A 22,684-nucleotide genomic window follows, 5' to 3' on the forward strand; every position below is an offset into this window, starting at 1 on the left:
AGTGCAATCACTATCTTTTTGTATTCTGTCCACTGTTTGTGAAGGGTGATGATCTCTTCTCTTAATTTTGTTGAGTATTCTTTTGACTTGGCAATACTTCTAACATGCAGTTAAACTTGACACTCAACCAACCCCTAGCCAGAACAGGTATTTTTAAGTATTCTAGCTCAAGCACACCTAGTGCAACTAATGAAGCCCTTGATTAAGTGCATTAGGTGTGCTTGAGACAACAACTGATTTGCATATGTGTGCTGTTGTAAGATGTTGAATAATTTTGAGACTGGAGAACCCATTCTAAGTTGCATTTTAACTTGAATTTGGGAAACCACTTGAAGCATTTCTTTTTTTCCCTGTCCAGGCCTGCTTACCACTGCTTACTGCTGGTTTGCCCCTGCCTGGAAATATACCACACAAATTATCTTCCACTGCAACTAATGAATGGAATTCTTGTTACTCTCCACAGGTGGATCTTGTAGATAATTTGTTTTTCAAAGCAGAATAGACCTTGAGCGCAATCCTGCTGGCAGCAGGAGTGATCACCGTGTTGCAAGGAGGAATACACTGACTGGGTTGGGGTCACTATGACAGCTCGCTGGAAGAAACCTGTAGGAACCTTGCTGGGGGTGCTCGCAGTTGGGGTGGCATTGTTGTTTGCAGTGTTACTGATCAGGACATACACTCTGGCCGAAACCAAGAGAGCCTGGCTGGGCAAAAGGGCTCCGGCTGCCGAGCTGAGCAAGGAGGAGAGAGAACATCTCATGGAGTCACTGAAAGGTGAGTGAATGATGGTAAGCTATGGATCCCTAAGTCCAGCATGCCCAGCAAGCCTGACACTTTGTAAAATAGGGTGGTTGTGACCACTTTGTTTCTACTGAAATAGCAGGAGCATGGTATTGTACTGATTTAGAAGAGTAAACTTCTTATTTGTCGCCAAAGTATTTTTTAAAAAGGAACAAAATAAACGTTTGTCTTGTTTTTGCAACGCTTTTATCTACCTTTATCTTTTTATCTTTATATTGTCTATCTTAGAAACATCGAAACATAGAATCTGACAGCAGATAAGAACCAATTGACCCATCTAGTCTGCCCAATTTTCTAAATACTTTCATTAGTCCATGCGTAATGTAATGTGGAGACCGGAGCTCTATTAAAAAAAAGCTAAAACAAAAAAGTAAAACTACCCCACACCAATGTATATTAATACTGTTTGTTTTCTTTCCAGTCTTCCCTCTGGTCTTCTCTTCCAGTTTAATCCAACATGAAGTTGTGGGTGGTTACAGTCACCTTTTTACCGTTCGAGGCCCAGACAGCAATTTACAGCCATACATGCTTCTTGCTCACTTTGATGTGGTCAAGTGGGAGATACACAATGAATCTTCCCTGGTGGTCGAGTGTATAATGCTCCTGTGAGGTCTGGTGTTCACAGCATTGCTGTGGTAACCCCAGTGGTGTATTCTGGTTTTGTGCTGCCCTAGGCATGACAAAACTCTTGCACCCCCCACCCCTGTTCCAAATTTCTCTTCCTGACAGACATGCCCTCTCTGATGCATGCACCGACATACACTCACTGACAGATACACAGTCATTGTCACACACATTGTTTAACCAACACACTTTCACTGAAACATACACGTTCACAGTTACACACACTCACATGCATCGACAGACACACACATTCACCGACAGACACACATTCCCACTAACTGACAGACGCACACTCACCGACAAGACACACATCCACACTCACTGACAGATGCACACTCAATGATAGAAATGCATACACACTCACTGACAGATGCACACTCACTCAGTGTCAGACCCACACACACTGAGACACATATATACTTACTGACAGAAACATACTGGCAAACACACATACACACTCACTGACAGACATATATACACTCAGTGTCAGACACACACCACTCAGTGTGAGGCACACACATTTACAGACATACACATTCACTACCTGAGATACACACAGTGACATACGCATACACACACCGACAGACACGGATACACACACCAAAACACGCATACACACACTGATAGACATGCCTACACACACTGACAGGCACACACTCTGAGTGTCAGCTACACACACACTGACAGACACACATACACTCTCGATGACAAACACATATACACTCTCAGTGGTAGACATTAACACTCTTTGACAGACAAATACACACTCACTAACAGACACACACTGACACTCACTAACAGAGACTCTAACTTACTCACTAACAGACACAAGCTAACACTCACTAGCAGACACACACTAACATACTCACTAACAGACACATGCTAGAACTCTCACTAACAGAAACACGCTAACACTCTCACTAACAGACACACACTAAGACTCTCACTAACACACACTCACTAACACTCTCACTGACACAGACTAACACTCTCACTAAGAAACACACTAACACACTCACTAACAGACGCACACTAACACTCTCACTGACACACACTAATACACTCACTAACACTCTCACTAACACACGCACTAACACTCTCACTCTCACTAACACACACATTCACTAACACACTCACTAACAGACACACACTAACACTCTCACTGACACACACTAACACACTCACTAACACACTCACTAACACTCTCACTAACACACACACCAACACTCTTACTAGCACACTCACTAGCACACTCACTAAGAGACACACTCACAATTTTTAATGTCAAATCAATCCAGCCTCCCTAATTTTGGGAGCTGGAGTTGATTCTTCCCTGGGGTCCAGTGGGGCTGGCAGGCAGGCATGGTCATTCGAACAATGGAAGCCAGAGTGACATCATATTCCGGCTCCGGCATCACTGCGGTGCGCGTGAGGTAGCTGAGCAGGAAGAGCTCAGAGGAGAGTGCTCCCTCGCCACCTGGGCACAAACAAAACAGATGCCAGCCGTGGTGGGTCCCTGAAGTGGCCAGACGGCCACTTCTTGAGCCCCCAGGACAAGAGGCTGACCAGGCATCTGCCGGGGCTTTTTTGCCGCCCCCCTGAAAGTGCCACCAAGGCAAATGCCTGGTCAGCCTCACACTAGATACAACGCTGGGTAACCCACAGCAACACTCTAAACACTGGCACTTAAAGGAGCAATGCTAGGCCAAGCACTTCCTGAGCAATGTACGGAGGCCATCTTTAACAAAAGAGCACAGTGGTCAGTCCCCGTCAGCCATCCTCTCAATGGCAAGTCTGTCCCAGGGTTGCAAGGCAGAGCCCTGTAAGTTACTCCCCTCTGATGAGCTTAACAGGCGCAGTTTCGCAAACACTAGCATCTAAATTTAACAAGTGCTACCAGGCAAATTGGTGATATCTCTGACAGCATATTTCCTATTTTGTTTCCATTAGTACATATTTTCGGAGAGTCTGGCAGCCTTTCAGTACTATAGGCAGGGGCTATTTTGCTTATACCAGCGTCTAACTTAAGTGTAACAAGGCAGTTTGTCTAGCAGCCACGTAGTACTGCAGGCAGCGAGCTATACTTTTCCTGTATCCAGAAGGTCATTAGACCCTGTAGGAGTGCTCTGTACTGCTAACCCCTTGTAAGCCACAGCTTCCACAGCTGCCGACTACCGGCATCACCGCCGGATCGAGATCCATCTCCTTCCTATAGCCCCTCTTTTTTCATCACGGGGGGTGGTTTATTCACCAACTAGCGAAGACAGGGAAATTTTCTTCAGGGTAAGGGGTGTCATCGAAGTCACTGTAGGGTGAGATGCTGTCCCTTTTCCATACCTTCCACCTTATAAACCTCCTCTCCAAATAACTGGTAACAACCCATCATTTTTTTTATATTTAACAGGGCATATTAATTGTGCCCTTAATTCCGATATCCGCTTTGCTCACAATCTCTTCCACTTCATATCCACTTATTGTTATTTATTCTAGTTATTTAGTGCCCATATACAATAATTTCAGATCTGTTCGGAACATAGCGTGTTCGCGTTCGCCACGGCGGGCGAACACATGCGCGGTTCGATCCGCCCCCTATTCGTCATCATTGAGCAAACTTTGACCCTGTGCCTCACGGTCAGCAGACACATTCCAGCAAATTAGCAGCAGACCCACCCTTCCAGACCCTCCCACCTCCTGTACAGCATCCACTTTAGATTCATTCTGAAGCTGCATTCTTAGATAGAGGAGGGAAAGTGTAGCTGCTGCTCATTAGATAGGAAAATTGATAGCTAGGCTAGGGTATTCAGTGTCCACTACAGTCCTGAAGGACTCATCTGATCTCTGCTGTAAGAACAGCACCCCAAAAAGCCCTTTTTAGGGCTAGAACATCAGTCTGCTTTTTTTTCCTGTGTAATCTAATTGCAGTTGCCTGCCTGCCAGCTTTTGTGTCAGGCTCACAGTGGATACTGTGCCCACTTGCCCAGTGCCACCACTCATATCTGGTGTCACAATAGCTTAAGCTTGACATTTAATTTTTTTTTTTAACTGTAATAGATTGAATAGCAGTTAGTTGTCTGCCAGCATCTGTGTCAGGCTCACAGTGGATACTGTACCCACTTGCCCAGTGCCACCACTCATATCTGGTGTCACAATAGCTTAAGCTTGACATTTAAAAAAAAAAATTTTTGTCACTGTAATAGATTGAATAGCAGTTAGTTGTCTTCCAGCTTCTGTGTCAGGCTCACAGTGGATACTGTGCCCACTTGCCCAGTGCCACCACTCATATCTGGTGTCACAATAGCTTAAGCTTGACATTTAAAAACAAAAAACGTTTTTCACTGTTATAGATTGAATAGCAGTTAGTTGTCTTCAAGCGGGTGTCAGGCCTTCAGCGTGTACTCTGCCAACCTCAGCAAGTGCACTTTGCCACTCATACCTGGTGTGACTATAGCGTGCCTTTAAAAACAAAAAACTTTTTTCACTGTAAGCTAATAGCAGTTAGTTGTCTGCAAGCGTCTGGGTGTCAGGCCTTCAGCGTGTACTCTGCCAACCTCTGCCAGTCCACTTTGTCACTCATATCTGGTGTGACAATAGCGTGCCTTTAAAAACAAAAAACTTTTTTCACTGTTATTGATTGAATAGCAGTTAGTTGTCTTCAAGCGGGTGTCAGGCCTTCAGCGTGTACTCTGCCAACCTCAGCAAGTGCACTTTGCCACTCATACCTGGTGTGACTATAGCGTGCCTTTAAAAACAAAAAACTTTTTTCACTGTAAGCTAATAGCAGTTAGTTCTCTGCAAGCGTCTGGGTGTCAGGCCTTCAGCGTGTACTCTGCCAACCTCTGCCAGTCCACTTTGTCACTCATATATGGTGTGACAATAGCGTGCCTTTAAAAACAAAAAACTTGGTGGCTTGACCGGGAACCAAGCTGGACGCATCTGTCTAGCGCTCCTCACTAACCCCGTTACAGAAAGCTCATAAAGGCAGAAAATAACACGAATTTGGGTACATCACCTTACCCACCCTACTCCCCAAACACCATGGACAAACGCACGCCTCGCAGACAAACCAAAAAGCAACCAGGCGGGATGGCCACAGTGAGAGATCTTTTCGCGGCCTCGCGGCAAACCCGCCAAGATGGCGGCCGGACCAGCCCGAGGGCCTCAGCCTCACCAACGGACAGCGAACCCGACCAACTACAGCATACCCCAACATCGGAAACGGCCCACATTATAGCCGAGATGGCTGCAATGAAAACCTTCCTTGCCCGAGAAATCGAACGCAGCTCTAAAGCGGTAATGGCAGAGATCCACACACTAGGGGCCCGGACCGCTGAACTAGAGCAACGGGTCGAATCCACCGTGGTAGCTCACAACTTGGCCACAGACCACATCAACCGTCTTACCACACGCTTGGAGGCCTCAGAAGCAGCGCTGGACGATCTAGCAAACCGCTCACGCCGCAACAATGTGCGCATACGTGGCCTCCCCGAACAAGCAGATGAAGGCCCACTGTCAGCCACCATCCTCGCAATTCTCCGACCTCTATTGCCAGACATCCCGGATGAGCACTGGCACATCGATAGGGCGCATAGGGCCCTACGCGCTCGAAGAGAGGATAACACGAGGCCCAGGGATGTCGTCGTGCGCTTCCTCCACTACCAAACGAAGGAAGCGGTGCTGCGACGGGCCCGGGAGATCCCGGTGAAACACAACAATGCGGAACTGGCTTTCTATCAAGACCTAACTCCGCTCACCCTCCAACGCAGGAGAGACTGGCGACCGGTCACAGATCTATTAAGGGCTAACGCAGTGAGGTACGCGTGGGGTCATCCCTTCAAGTTACAAGTTTTCAAACAGGGCAGACCCCACGTCCTCCTACCAGGGGCAAATCCAACCCCCTTTCTACGAAGCCTGGGTATCATACCACCCGACAACATCACTCTACCAACCTCTGCGCTCCCGGCCCTGCAAGCACTACCTCGAGATTGGTATGATGCAGCCGAGTAAGACCTCTCCGCCCGCAATCCTGTGCCCTCCCTATACTTCAGACTTACCAAACTAGTCGTGCACCCACCCCTGCATAGGACTCCAGTCCCGCAGACTCTCTCATAGACATTTTGCGACTCAGCAAGACACTCTTCTCCACACATCACAGACGACCGGCAACGAGAGAAAGAGCAGCCCTGATCGACACTTGCCCCAACGCTTCAACCACCCACCTCCCCTGAGATCCTTCTTGAGACACCTGCTGCAGAATCCCCTGATATTCCAACTCACCATGCGAATACCACAGCGGTCCACCGCAGCACCCTCTCAATGCGAGAGGAGTTGGGGGGCTCACCAACGGACAGCGCAGCAGCACAGCCCAGCAGCACAGTTCAGCAGCACAGCGGACATAGACGGACCTTCACTGCCCGATAGATGGATTAGGAAGATGTTGTCGCCCATCAGGACCGGACTGATCGGCCTCTCACCGGAACTGTAATGTATAAGGTCATATGATGCACCAGATACCAGACACCACTGATCACACACCTAGATAAAACCGCTAGGCACACACAGCACATCAAACATATGTGCCCCCACCAACGCTAACCCGGCTAAGCGTGAACGAGCCTTTGGTAAAGGCCTCGTAAGCTATTTCACTATTCTGATACGACTCCGCATGGCTTTGCCTTGACGTAACTTACCCCCACGCTCACCTCACTAGTGGGCCCTGGGCACATTACTGTTTCCATATTCGACCACAGACAGAGAACACCTATAGTACACCCTCAGACAAAACATCCTGACGATACATTTGGGACACCCATAAATACAAAAAAAAATAAATAAATAAATAAATATAAAAAAAAAAAAAAAAAAAAAAAAGAAACAAATATATATAATACTAAGACTGCATGTCTCAGACAATGGGAAAAAGGGAAAAAATAATTAAAAAAAAAAATAATAAAAAAAAAAAAAACAATAAAAAAATAAAATAAAAAAAAGGGAAAAAATAAATAAAAAATAAATAAAATAAAAAAACACTGTAAAAAACAAACACAAAAACACACATGCAAAAGACCTAGCGGATCATATAGCAACATAACGACAAAAGACCTGACACTCTAGCTTGACAACATGACCGAGTGCAAAGAGGCAAGAGATCGAAGACCCGGACTCTTATTTCTACAACAATTCCACACGGACAAGACCGCAGTATTCTGCGGAATGAATGAACGTTTTATATAACCAAATATATGTTGTCCAAATATGCCTTGTATTAATGCATGCTTACGCTACCAAACTATGCTTCTACCTATGTCACGCTGATCACCGCTCACGCTCAATGAACCGACCCTTCCCCCACTCACCCCACCCTAGTAACAGGCTGACCCGCTCCCCCACCGCCACCTCCCCCCCAAAAAAAAAAAAAAAAAAAAAAAAACTATAAAAAAAAAAAACCCCCCCCCCCAAAAAAAAAAAAAAAAAAAAGGGGGAAAAAACTAAATAAACAACACAACATTAATACAAATTACTCTTCTTGGTAAGGGGAAAAAAAAACGCTGGCACCCAAACCGGCATCTCTTCAGCGGACATAGCGGCTTATCCGCTCTGTTTAGACATATGGGTCCATGATGGGATCCTCTCGTTGCTACCCCGACCTATCCAATCTTCACATTCCCACAAAAAAAAAAAAAAAATAAATAAAAAATAATAAAAATAAATAAAAATTAAACCCTGCACGACTAGGACACGAAGACCTCCCCCTCCCTACCCCCCCTACCCACGATTCGTAAACAACCACCCCAAGCGGCACAATATTGCTCACCTGAGCCTGGCCATAGCAGATCCTGGCCGCATTACACTCAAGACCAAATGAAGTACCAAAGGTAACGGGGATATATCCTTAGTGACGAGGTTCATGTCCCTAACCCCCACGACGGCAGAATCCCGACCGGAGATTAGGGCTCAAGTACCCCCCAGTAGCCTGGCAAGAACTAAGACCAGGCGATTCACTTCCCACTCTCCCCACCCCCTCCTCCTCCCCCCTTCCTCTCTACCCATACCCACATACCAAGATTGGTCATCCCAACCCCACATACCCAGCATCCTGGTCAACCATCGACCTAACAACCTTTTACCGATCACCTATATTAACACCAGCTCAGAACAAGGGAGCAGAGGTGGGAGCAGATCTAGCCCAAGACCCCTCCCTGCCACTAACACCACATCAGAAGACAGCTTCACACCACTAACATGGCCATGAAGATATCCTCTCTCAACGTCAAGGGCCTCAACGCGCCTCGCAAGAGACGGACGCTGTTTAGGGAATTAAAAAGACTAAGCCCGGATGTCGCATTCATCCAAGAAACACACCTACCCAGATCTACACAGGTCTCTCTCAGGGACCACATATACCAGGTAGCCGCTGAGGCTCGTGCCTTTCAAAAACGAAATGGAGTGGCGATTCTAGTCCACAAAAGGTGCCCAATACAGCTCACACACACAACTATAGACCCAGAGGGTAGGTTCATCATTGCAACGGGGCACATACACGCACAACCCATCCACTTAATCAATGTATATGCTCCCAACAGCCCATCGCTACAATTTTGGAATAACCTGTCAGACGCGGTTTTGTCCTTGCCAACAGGAATCCTAATCTTAGGGGGCGACCTGAACGCCACACCAGCACCAGCCATTGACCGAAGCACACGCCCGGGACTCCTGAGATCCCACGGTATGGGTACACAAGACAAACACCTACACCACTTCCTCCAGAAAACCAAACTCATTGACGCATGGAGGGCGCAACACCCTAGCTGCAAAGACTACACATACTACTCCCCTCCCCATGACACTTACTCCCGCATTGACCTGTTCCTCACTAACCACACCGGATTCGCAAAGACCCAAAAAACTGAGATCGGATCCATAGCATGGTCAGACCATGCAGATATTGCCTTATATCTGGCAGACCTTCGCGGTCCCACACCATGGACTTGGAGACTTAACACTTCCCTTTTAAAAGACCAACAAGTCGTAGACGACATTAAACAACAGATAAATACATATTTCGCAGACAACCTGACTCCAGATGTCCCAATCGCAACGGTGTGGGCCGCCCACAAAGCCGTAATTCGCGGCCATCTCATCAAAATTGCGACACACAAAAAGAAACTAAAAACCCAACGACTTACACAATTACTAGACACCCTACGCACAGCAGAACAACGACATAAAACAGACCCAGACCCGCAGACGTTGCAACACCTACTAGACACTCGCAGGACCATCAGACAACTATTGTTGGACGAAACAGCCCGCGCACTGACCTGGACCAAAAGGACATACTATGACAAATCTAATAAGATGGACACACTTCTCGCCCGCACACTGAGACCCAGAACACATCGCTCCCACATCACATCCATACGAACCCCAGACGGAAAGCTACAAACCTCACCATCAGAGATAGCGCAAACATTCACATCCTTTTACAAAGCACTATACAACCAGCCCACAACCAGGGACCGTGCTGACGTAGGCCCCCATCAGGATACCTCAAACTTCCTAACAAAGCTGAACCTCCCGAAACTTCATACGACAGCTATTGCAGAACTCTCAACACCGATCACCATAGACGAAATTAACTTAGCCATATCCTCCCTAAAAAGCAATAAAGCCCCGGGCCCAGACGGCTATGAGGGAAGCTACTACAAAACTTTTAGAGAGGAACTGCTCCCTCATATGGAAACCCTATTTCGGGACCTCATGAACGGAGCAGCCCCCACCAAAGACATGACACAAGCCAACATCATACTCCTACCCAAACCAGACAAGGACCACACCCAACCAGAGGCATATAGACCAATATCACTCATAAATCACGACAGCAAAATACTAGCCAAAATACTGGCCACACGGCTCAATCCTCACCTGACACACTTAATCCACGCAGACCAGGTAGGGTTCATCCCCAACAGGCAACTATTCGAAAACACCAGGCGAAACATAGACACCATCTGGACGCTCACCGCAGCCAAAACACCGTCCCTAGTCCTCTCCTTAGACGCCGAAAAAGCGTTTGACCGCGTGAACTGGCCCTACATGTTCACCCTCTTGGACCACCTACACATCCCCCCTCCGTACATAACAGCAGTTCGTGCACTATATACAAACGTCACGGCACAAATAATGATAACAGGGGCACACAGTCCTCACTTTGACATAAGCAATGGCACCCGACAAGGTTGCCCACTCTCCCCTTTACTATTTGCGCTCACCCTCGAACCCCTCCTCCAAGCAATCAGAGAACACCCAGAAATAACAGGAGCCACGATAGGAAACCAGGAATTTCTGGTCTCCGGGTACGCGGACGATGTACTCCTCACCTTAACCAACCCTATCCCCTCCATGCAAGCTCTACTGCCCCTCCTCCAGACGTATAGTGAGCTATCGGGATACAAAGTCAACATGGAGAAATCCAGCGCCCTCCCTTTACATCTTACACAATCGGCCATACGCCAAATCGCATCAGAGTACCACATTCGCATGTCGACCACCGCACTCACATACCTCGGTATAAAGCTACCGGCAGATCCCACAATGCTATACAACCTAAATTATACACCGCTCATAGCCAAACTCATTAAGGACATGGAAACATGGACGGACAAACCAATATCGTGGATAGGGAGGATCCACTCGATCAAGATGAATGTCCTACCCCGCATCCTATTCCTATTTCAAGCCCTGCCCATACCAGTCACTAAACAGGACTTAATACCACTCCAGCGGACAATAGACCGCTTCATATGGCAAAACAAAAGGCACAGAGTAGCCCGCAACATACTTTACCGCCCCAAGCCGAGAGGAGGCCTGGGACTCCCCCACCTCTACTTCTACTACTTAGCAGCCCAACTATCCCAAATAGCGATGTGGCACACCCCCCCAGATACCAGAAGATGGGTGGACCTCGAATCAGCACTAATGCAATCAGATCTCCCGCAATTCTACATTTGGACACCCAGGGAAGACAGGGCACTCCCCAGAACATCATGCCCAGCCATCACTAACTCCATTCACTTGTGGGACAAAACGGCCATAAAATATGGTTTGACAACCACCACCTCCCCCCTCACCCCTATATTAAGAAACAGGGCCTTCACCCCGGGTATGCGACCCAGGGACTTTAAAGGCCTTGAAAGAGCGGGCCTCCAAAGGGTCCTTCACCTATACATAGGAGACACGATAGTCCCCTTTGCAGACCTACAAACCAGAACTACCCTAACCCCAGCCGACTTTTTTCGGTATATCCAACTGCGCCACTACGCCACCCTAGAGACCGTGAAAAGAGCCGCTAAAACCAAACAGACCTTCTTCGAAAGGATCTGTCACGCAGAACGATACCAACAGGGCATGATCTCACAGTTGTACTCCCACCTCTGCTCCTCCACCCAAGAATGGGGAACACTCCACTACACTGATAGATGGGAATCTGACTTAGGGGAGACCTTAGAAGGCACTGACTGGCAGGATATATGGGAGGCGAATACTAAAACCTCAATATGTGTGACAATGCAGGAACAGTCCTATAAAACAATGCTCCGGTGGTACACCACCCCGGTGCAACTCTACCACATGAAAAAGACACCCAATGATCTATGCTGGCGCAATTGCGGTGAAAAAGGGACCTATGTTCACATGTGGTGGACTTGCCCCAAGCTAAAACCCTACTGGACAGCAATCCAAGCATTGATCTCACAAGTCATAGACAGACATATTGTATTAAACCCTTGGACCTTTCTCCTAGCCAGGCCTGTAGATGACTGGCCCATGTCGGCCCAACGCCTGCTCAACAAAATGACTCTAGCAGCCAGAAGGGTCCTGGCCCAAACATGGTTAAAGCCAGACCCTCCCCCAATATCCACAGTTATATCCAAAATCAAAGACTGCCACCTAATGGACGACCTTACGGCCAGAGTACATGGCTCCACAAAAGCTTTTGCCAAGACATGGAAACTATGGGAAGACTACCTAAATAGATAGGCTCCATAACCAGACTGATCTACTGCCATGATCGGACTGGCGACCAGGATGCACCCCTCCCCCCCCCCCTCCCCTCCTCCCCCAACCCACTCGACCTCCACGGGTCCGGGATACCGGTACCCCGGCCCAGGTCTTTTACAAAGTTATGTTCTGTTTGCACAAATTTTGTTTAGTTTTATTTTTATGTTACTAAAGCGATGATACTTGGTACATGACACAGGCACGCAATTGAGAGCTGCCCTACTTTGGGCTCATGTATTAACACACCAGCAAGCTGTGTAACCATAACCCAACGGTATATGGGGCTCTTGCGTGAGCCAAATCATACAAGCCTTACTTTATGTCATTGCAGAATATCACGTGTTACTGTCTTGTGTTGTTTTTCTGTTAACAAAACAAAGACACCTGGAACTATCATGTGTTTTGTCTCTTATGCTACTAAAACGAAGACACTTGGTACAGGACACACGTACGCAAACGAGAGCTGCCCTACTTTGGGCTCAAGTATTAATGCATCAGCTAACAAGTGTAACCATAACCCAACGTAAAATGGGGCTCTTGCGTGAGCCAAACCACACATGTCATGCTTTGTGTCATCGCAAAATATTACGTGTTTTGTTTTGTTTTGTTTTTTATGTTACTAAAACGATGATGCTTGGTACAGGACGCAGGTACGCAAATAAGAGCTGCCCTTCTTTGGGCTCATGTATTAATGTTTCAGCAAACTATGTAACCATAACCCAACGAAATGTGGGGCTCTTGCATGAGCCAAACTGTACGAGTCTTATCTTGTGTCATTGCAAAATAAAGAATTACAAAAAAAAAAAAAAAAAAAACTTTTTTCACTGTTATTGATTGAACAGCAGTTAGTTGTCTGCCAGCTTCTGTGTCAGGCTCAAAGTGGATACTGTGCCCACTTGCCCAGTGCCACCACTCATATCTGGTGTCACAATAGCTTAAGCTTGACATTTAAAAACAAAAAAAAATGTTTCACTGTAATAGATTGAATAGCAGTTAGTTGTCTGCCAGCTTCTGTGTCAGGCTCACAGTGGATACTGTGCCCACTTGCCCAGTGCCACCACTCATATCTGGTATCACAATAGCTTAAGCTTGACATTTAAAAACAAAAAAATGTTTTTCACTGTAATAGATTGAATAGCAGTTAGTTGTCTGCCAGCTTCTGTGTCAGGCTCACAGTGGATACTGTGCCCACTTGCCCAGTGCCACCACTCATATCTGGTGTCACAATAGCTTAAGCTTGACATTTAAAAACAAAAAACTTTTTTCACTGTTATAGATTGAATAGCAGTTAGTTGTCTTCAAGCGGGTGTCAGGCCTTCAGCGTGTACTCTGCCAACCTCAGCAAGTGCACTTTGCCACTCATATCTGGTGTGACTATAGCGTGCCTTTAAAAACAAAAAAAGTTTTTCACTGTAAGCTAATAGCAGTTAGTTGTCTGCAAGTGTCTGGGTGTCAGGCCTTCAGCGTGTACTCTGCCAACCTCTGCAAGTGCACTTTGCCACTCATATCTGGTGTGACTATAGCGTGCCTTTAAAAAGAAAAAAAGTTTTTCACTGTAAGCTAATAGCAGTCAATGTCCTTAAAGCGGGTGGCAGACTTTCAGCGTGTACTCTGCCAACCTCTGCCAGTCCACTTTGCCACTCATATCAGGTGTGACAATAGCGTGCTTTTAAAAAGAAAAAAGTTTTTCCACTGTTATAGATTGAATAGCAGTTAGTTGTCTGCCAGCTTCTGTGTCAGGCTCACAGTGGATACTGTGCCCACTTGCCCAGTGCCACCACTCATATCTGGTGTCACAATAGCTTAAGCTTGACATTTAAAAAGAAAAAAAATGTTTTCACTGTAATAGATTGAATAGCAGTTAGTTGTCTGCCAGCTTCTGTGTCAGGCTCATTTATGAGCTTATTTATGTCGAGATTGTCCACGTTTACACATTACACTGAGTATACAATTAAAATGTGGTCCTAGTTTAGCTGAGCAGGTCTAACGAAACCTTGGCGGCACAATGCGTTATAAACTTTATGGAGCATTTAATTTTAGGCACTGGCTTATCTAACTGATCTAGGACACTTGAATACAAATGTAACATCGCTAACTATAGTATAAAATATTCAAAGATCTTGTTACCCTGACTAGGCACAGGAAAAGCATTGAAAAGTAGTTAACAGCTGACTGATGATTAGTATAGTAGTACCTAGTTGGAATAATACTTATAAAAGTTAAACTATGTGTACACAGCTAGGGGGGCGTCATACAGCAGTTAGCATTGCTAATTGTGCATAGGGAAATCACAGCTGGCTTTCAATACCATAACAGCTAGGAAAAGCATTTTTCGTTGATATGCATTTTTATTTCTTCTTAGATAACAAAAAAATTCTGAGACGACATTGGCAGGGCGATTCACTTGTGTGATCTGTCATGAATTGTAATTTGAATGTTAATTTGAACTGTGGGGCACAAGAACTTGAATAGAAAACATCTTTAAGCCAACTATGTTTTCACTAAGCTTAGTGAATAACTAACATGAATGTGTCGGATTAAACGCACTATGCACTCGAGGTATGATCTGTTTAAATGACCCCACTCTGGGCCCTAAATGGTAAAACGTTTCACATGGGCATACGAAAGGTACGCATGGCAATTAAAATCAGAAAATATGTAAAACATTTTTAGATATACTGGAAATTAGTACACCAATATGATTAAGCATGTTGATTAATAAAATAAAGAAATGTTAATCTATCAAAGCGGCTTGAGAAAATATATGTTTAAAAAGATACAAAAATATCAAAATCTGCTTATAAAAAAAAATACTGCCTTAAAATTCAAAATGCAAGTATGACTATTAGCAAACACAAGCTATCTACCAAATGTGAAAACTATTATTTAGCTTTTCTGGCAACTAAACGTAACATACTACAGAGTTTACTATATTCAGTGCAATATCTAAAGGAAGTACTGGCTAAAAAATTCAATGCAAAACTAGCAAAGTTGTAAAAAACTGTATTAAGTTGGTTGTTTTCTTTTTATCTGGTGAATAAAATGTCTCTACATTATATCACACAGCTATTTGTCGTCTTCAAAAAATTCTTCTTGTGGTTTTGTCTTTCTGTACTTTCAGGATTCATGTTTACACGATTTTTTTTTCAGAAATTGCCAGGAATCTATTTTTGAAGCTGTTCCCCTCCTCTTGACACGATCAATGACCTGAGAGTCTCCGTAAGCAGGGTTGACCTTTTAGTCCCGTTTTCCATTCAAGTTGCAGATGATGTCCCGGCTAGGTTTCTAGGGACAAATGTTGGAGCCTCGGCGTTGCGCCAATATGGAGGGAGCGTGGAGTTTGTTGGAGGCATCGATGTGAGTAGCGAGTCCAGAGGTAGACCCAGTTGCCCCAGGATTTCCTCTGCCTCCTGCATGTTGCGTACGGTATGCCGGGCGTACGCATGGTGACTTCTCCCTTCAGTATTTAGGACACGCCCCCCCTAGCCCGCCAGCTTTTACCATACAAGCTGGTGGAGTCTGAGGCGTTCAAAAAATTTGTAGCTATTGGGACACCGCAGTGGAAGGTACCCGGATGAAATTTATTTTCTCAAAAGGCAATCCTCAACCTGTACTCGATTGTGCAAAAGGAAGTAATGGCATGTCTGGCACACAGTGTTGGGGCAAGGGTCCATCTGACCACTGATACCTGGTCTGCAAAGCATGGTCAGGGCGGGTATATCACTTACACTGCGCATTGGGTAAACCTGCTGACGGCTGCCAAGCATGGAATGCGTGGCTCTGCAGAGGAGTTGGTGACACCGCCACGATTTGCAGGCAGGCCTGCTGCCACCTCCTCTACTCCTCCTACTCCATCCTCTTCCATAACCTCCTCGACTGAGTCCTCTTCTGCTGCGTCTTGCTCCACATCAACGGCACCCCCCCAACTCCCCAGGTACTATTCCACATCCCTATTCTGCTCTGTGTCAGTGTGTATCAGGGGCTCTGAGGACAGGTGTCAATCCATATCTGCCAAGTGACCCTATGTAGGGGGAACAGTCTCTATTCTGCTCTGTGGCAGTGTGTATCATGGTCTCTGAGGACAGGTGTCAATCCATACCTGCCAAGTGACTCTATGTAGGGGGAACAGTCCCTATTCTGCTCTGTGTCAGTGTGTTTCAGGGATCCTTAGGACAGGTGTCAATCCATATCTGCCAAGTGACCCTATGTAGGAGGAACAGTCCCTATTCTGCTCTGTGTCAGTGTGTATCAGGGTCCCTGAGGCAGGTGTCAATCCATGTCTGCCAAGTGACCCTATGTAGGGGGAACAGTCCCTATTCTGCTCTGTCTCCGTGTGTATCATGGTCTCTGAGGACAGGTGTCAATCCATATCTGCCAAGTAACCCTATGTAGGGGGAACAGTCTCTATTCTGCTCTGTGTCAGTGTGTATACGGGATCCTTAGGACAGGTGTCAATCCATATCTGCCAAGTGACCCTTTGTAGGGGGAACAGTCTCTATTCTGCTCTGTGGCAGTGTGTATCATGGTCTCTGAGGACAGGTGTCAATCCATATCTGCCAAGTGACCCTATGTAGGGGGAACAGTCCCTATTCTGCTCTGTGTCAGTGTGTATCAAGGATCCTTAGGATAGGTGTCAATCCATATCTGCCAAGTGACCCTATGTAGGGGGAACAGTCCCTATTCTGCTCTGTGTCAGTGTGTATCAGGTTCTCTGAGGACAGGTGTCAATCCATATGTCAAGGTGTCAATATGTCATATGTCAGGTGTCAATCCATATCCATTGTGATGTAGGAATGTTAGGTGATTTATGCCCTTTATGGATTAAAACCAGACTCTGCATCAACTGTGTAATTTTCCATGGGAGTTTTGCCATGGATCCCCCTCCGGCATGCCACAGTCCAGGTGTTAGTCCTCTTGAAACAACTTTTCCATAACTTTTGTGGCCAGAAAGAGTCCCTGTGGGTTTTAAAATTTGCCTGCCCATTGAAGTCAATGGCGGTTCGCCCGGTTCACCGAACGTTTGCGGAAGTTCCCGTTCGCCGTTCGCAAACCGAAAATTTTGTGTTCGCGACATCACTAGTCACCTAGTATTTTGTTTGAAATTGCTAGTAAGTAGTTATTATTTCTGTACCATCTTTATGGAGATCTGACACCTGCACCCGTTTTTTGGGGCCGTATTATGCCCATGAGGGCGCCCCTCAGTGTTAGCTAGCTAACTCCGCACTCAGTGTGCACTACTTTTATGGAAGCTTGACACAGGTACCATCCTTGTGATGCTCTCGTACCCCTACGAGGGCATCCCTTAGTGTCAGCCTATATAGATTTATATGTATTTTTATTATATATATATATTTTTGTAGGTATACTGGTATATTTACATTTTTTTCTATGTGGTCAGTCTTGTTTGTTCCCACTATCTATCGAATGTTTTATCAAAATGTTTTAATCGTAAATAGCTCTTATATAGCTCTCGCAAATGTGAGTGGTCCTCCTACAGTTATCAATTCAATAATTCTCACTTTGTTAAAATGGTGCTGCACTATTATTGTCTGTTTTTTATTCTGAAGTCCTCAACTAGCCTTCCTTACTACAACTGTATGTACGTATGATCTTGGGCGCAGTATACGTTTTATCCTGTTTTTGCTTTACTGTCACACAAGGTCCTGGGAATCCTTGTATTGTATACAGCAGCCCTCATTTATTAGTTGTGTTATAGAGAGCGCCTATTATTTTCTGTTTCTGTATTTGTTAATTCTAGGCCAATATATCCGAAGTGCAAACATGCCTTCTGTTTTTCCAATTCAGTTATTGTAAAACACAGCACATTTCTAATTAGTCAATATCCCGGAGTATTATGAATCAAAAAGATTTTAGTTTCTGCGTGTTGATTCATCAAAACTGTAAAGAAGCTGTTTTCATGTATATATTTTTCAAACTCTAAAGCGACTCATGTCCTCTTTTTGTTAAATGTGTGACAGGTGCAATCCGTATCCCCACTGTATCATTCTCAGAAACAGAACAAAACAACACAGCCTTGGCAGAGTTTGGACAATATATTCGCAAAGGTACTAATCCTTCTCGTTTTACTTCTTTTTCTCTTTCCCATTGCCTTCATGGTTTAATACAATGTTTGGCCTTACTCAGCTGTTGCCAAAAACTATTTATTATGCCACATCATCATCTTTTGTGGCAGGTGTGAACCTTTATGCTAAAACTGAATGCATACACGCAATATGAATGAACTTTATAAAAAATACACAAAGAGCACTTTAAAGAGCAGCAATGTTTATAATTCAAAACCTTACCAAATGTATGTAGCTAAAACAATGCTACAACATTAAGAGGGAAAATTAGCCGGGTTACTCAATAGCATTCAAATTGTAGGGAATACAAAGTGACTTTCATATTTCAGGCAATATTAGCCAAACTGAAAATATGCCATTCTGCACTACTATTTATAATTCACTTTGAATTCTTGACAAATTCATGCTTTTGTGAATAATCCCGATGCATACATTTCTGTGCTGGAATCAATTCATTTAACAATTTTACAATACTTGTTTGTGCCAACATAAACAGGAAAAAAAATGGATACAAATATTTATAAAATAACTATGCTTTGCGGTTTTTACTATCATATATATAATATGATAACAACATATTATATATGATGTCATTTGTAATGTATTGGTCCAGTTGTACTACGGTACATCTTGCAAACCAAATGTGTAGGAGTGTTTATCTCTCTCTACATAGAACCAGTGTCTAGAAACAGGTACAGGGAATTGTGGACAAACTACATACCCCTACGACCACCTGTGTCTGTGTTTAAAATGTAGTTGATGGAGGATCATGGAATTTGTACTTCATCAACAACTGATTGGAATTGATGTATCTATGTTTTTCACCTTACCTTTTCTTATTAGTTTATCTTTTAGGCTTGGTACAATGTATTTTCATTTTGTTTGTTTTCTTTCCAGTCTTCCCTCTTGTCTTCTCTTCCAGTTTAATCCAACATAAAGTTGTGGGTGGTTACAGTCACCTTTTTACCGTTCGAGGCTCAGACAGCAATTTACAGCCATACATGCTTCTCGCTCACTTTGATGTGGTTCCAGCAACCCCCGAAGGCTGGGAGGTGCCACCATTCTCTGGTGAGGAGCTTAATGGATATATCTATGGAAGAGGAGCTATTGATGACAAAAACTGTGTGATTGTAAGTTTGAAAAAAGCTCAATCAATGATTTATAGCACTTTATCTCAATCCACTAAATAAAATGAATGGAATTAAAGTAAATCTAGAATTCTAATGACTGAGGCATTTGGGGACTGTATCCAGTAACTTAAATACTTGTTATTCATTTTCATTAAACAGATTAATGATGCGAGGTTTACCCTGAAGATGAATAAATGTCATAATGGCAGTGATTGCTGGATATACTCTTTACATTGGTACCACACAACTGTACAAAATATCAGCGGAGTATTGTAAATTCTACAGAAGCTTAATAGCAACATTAATGAACTGTCACAAAGTTCCCAAATGATATATGTGTATCTATTTGGAAGTGTGTTTTTTTTTTGTTTTTTGTTTTTTAATTTACTTATTTAAAAATCTTTCAGAAACATAGCTTTTTCCAAGCCGGTACAGTGACACAGAAGCACCTTAAAGGGACACTATAGGCATTAAATAACTTTAGCTTTATGAAGCAGTTATGGTGTATAGGTCATTATTCTGCAGCCTCAGTGCTCAAATCTCTGCCAGGGGGCTCGCTATGGCTGCATAAACAGTGCTTTAACTCCTAAGTGGCAGACAATTGCCCACTATCTAAACCAGGGGTCAGCAACCTATGCCTTTACACCGCACTCAAGGCTGCAAAAGAAGCCTCCCCCTCATACTAATAATGCGCACACATAAACATAGTGCCTACAACCATAGCAATACTGATAATCCACATACATGCACAGAACCCCACAAGCAGCATCTTACACGCAGTACCCCAAGCAGCTTCCCACATACACACTAAACACACAATGTGACATATCATAGATGCACAAAATTACATTAACAGTTCCCATACAAAGCCCACATTCATAGGTACCATACACAATACTACAAACTACTCAAGAATTTGTACTGTACAATATATCAGCCCACACAGTGGTGTATCCTGGTTTTGTGCTGCCCTAGGCAGAACAAAACTCAGGCGCCCGCCCCCCCCCCCGCGCGCCACCCCCACCCAACCTTTACCCCGCCCCGCATTCTAAATACACACACACACATTCACTGACAGATACGCATACACTAGCTAACAGAAACACACACTTGCTAACAGAAACACACACACTAATAGACAAACTCACACTCAGTAACAGACAAACTCACACTCAGTAACAGACAAACACACTCATTAACAGACACTCACTAACAGACACACACTAACAGACACACACTAACAGACACACACTCACTCACTAGCAGACACAAACTAGCAGACACACACACTCACTGGCAAACACACACACTAACAGACACACACAGTCAGACACACACACACACTCACTCACAGGCAAACACACCAACAGACACACACACACTAACAGACACACACACACACACTAACAGACACACACACACACACACACACACTAACAGACACACACACACACACACACACACTAACAGACACACACACACACACTAACAGACACACACACACTCACTAACAGACACACACACACTCACTCACTAACAGACACACACACACTCACTCACTAACAGACACACACACTCACACTCACTAACAGACAGACACACACTCACACTCACTAACAGACACTCACATTAACACTTTTTTTTACTTTAACCCCCCCAGCCTCCTTACCTTTGGGAATGCTGGGGGGGGGGGCTTCTTTTTTCCCTGGTGGTCCAGTGGCTTTTTTTTTTACTTTAACCCCCCCAGCCTCCTTACCTTTGGGAATGCTGGGGGGGGGGGCTTCTTTTTTCCCTGGTGGTCCAGTGGCTGCTGGGCGGTCGGGCGGCGCTGTTGGGCGGCCGGCGAGGGAGCACTTCCCTTGAGCTGTCTGTTCAGCTCCCTCGCGCGCCGCACAGTGAGGCTGGTAGGCGGAGCCGGAATATGACATCATATTCCGGCTCCCAGCCTCACTGTGCGGCGCACGAGGGAGCTGAGCAGACAGCTCAAAGGAAGTGCTCCCTCGCCGGCCGCCCAACAGCGCCGCCCGACCGCCAAGCAGCAGCCCAGCATGTCTGTTAGCCGCAAGGCTAACAAGACATTTGCCTTGGGCATTTGGGGGGCGGCTTTTTTTGCCGCCCCCTGGAAAATGCCGCCCAAGGCAAATGCCTTGTTTGCCTTGCGGCTAATACGCCCCTGAGCCCACATATGCACAACTACAACGCTAGACTGCAGCACCCATAAAAAGCACAAGCAAAATACGGCAATATATATACCTCAATTTAAAAAAAAGAGGATCAGCACGCCATGGGACTTTATTTGTTTAAGCAAAGTCCTACTAAAAGGTGGCCAATCCCTGATGTGTACATTAAAACTGTTTTTGATGCCTATGGTATCCCTGTAAAAATAAAAAAAAGAACAAACAGGTAAGGTGTATAGTGTAATACAATCACTGTACTGGGGAAAATAAGCCCAAACTAAAAACTCTCTCAATCTACATGTGAGACTCATTGCCAAGGCTCACAAATCATGTGGTCTGCAAAAGGCACATAGCCACGTCCACTGAGTCCTTCTGAAATACACATAAGGATAGTTTATTGCTGCTGTTAAGCTCCTGGAGAACTTACAATACACAGCTGATATTTTGTGTGTTTGTGTGGTAAATAGGGTTGTTGGGGGTGGATATTGTGAGTTATTAATCTTCAGAAGGCTTTTTAATGTTTTTGCAGCTTAATTATTTTACATGTCTTCGTGTTCTACTAGTTTGCACTTAAATTATTTACCGAGTTTACATTGCCAGGATATGAACCTATATCTTTAAGGTTTGGATGGTTTCAAGAAAGAATGCAGCTATTACAGGTGTATAATGGGGCATACTGTCTTCTTTATTACTTTTGTGCGTTTTTTTTTTTTTTTAATTCTTTATTTTTATTGTGCATTCTTTAGCGTTTTTCAGGAGCTGCACTTGCGACCCGCCAGCTTGTTATATAATAACAAAGTATTTAACCAGGAAA

General features: G+C 44.8%; 1 protein-coding gene across 1 annotated transcript in view; it reads left to right on the top strand.

The window, feature by feature from the left end:
* Window positions 1–478: 478 nt before the first annotated feature.
* Window positions 479–22,684, top strand: part of LOC134589771 (N-fatty-acyl-amino acid synthase/hydrolase PM20D1-like) — a 41,630-nt gene continuing 19,424 nt past the window's right edge. The window contains exons 1-3 of the mRNA XM_063444357.1: window positions 479–774; window positions 18,459–18,545; window positions 19,461–19,693. Coding sequence (XP_063300427.1) covers window positions 582–774; window positions 18,459–18,545; window positions 19,461–19,693 — 513 coding nt within the window. The 5' untranslated portion in view covers window positions 479–581. The remainder of the gene's footprint in view (window positions 775–18,458; window positions 18,546–19,460; window positions 19,694–22,684) is intronic.

This window comes from Pelobates fuscus, chromosome 1 (genome assembly GCF_036172605.1).
Source record: "Pelobates fuscus isolate aPelFus1 chromosome 1, aPelFus1.pri, whole genome shotgun sequence".
In the NCBI taxonomy this organism is placed as follows: Eukaryota; Metazoa; Chordata; class Amphibia; order Anura; family Pelobatidae; genus Pelobates; species Pelobates fuscus.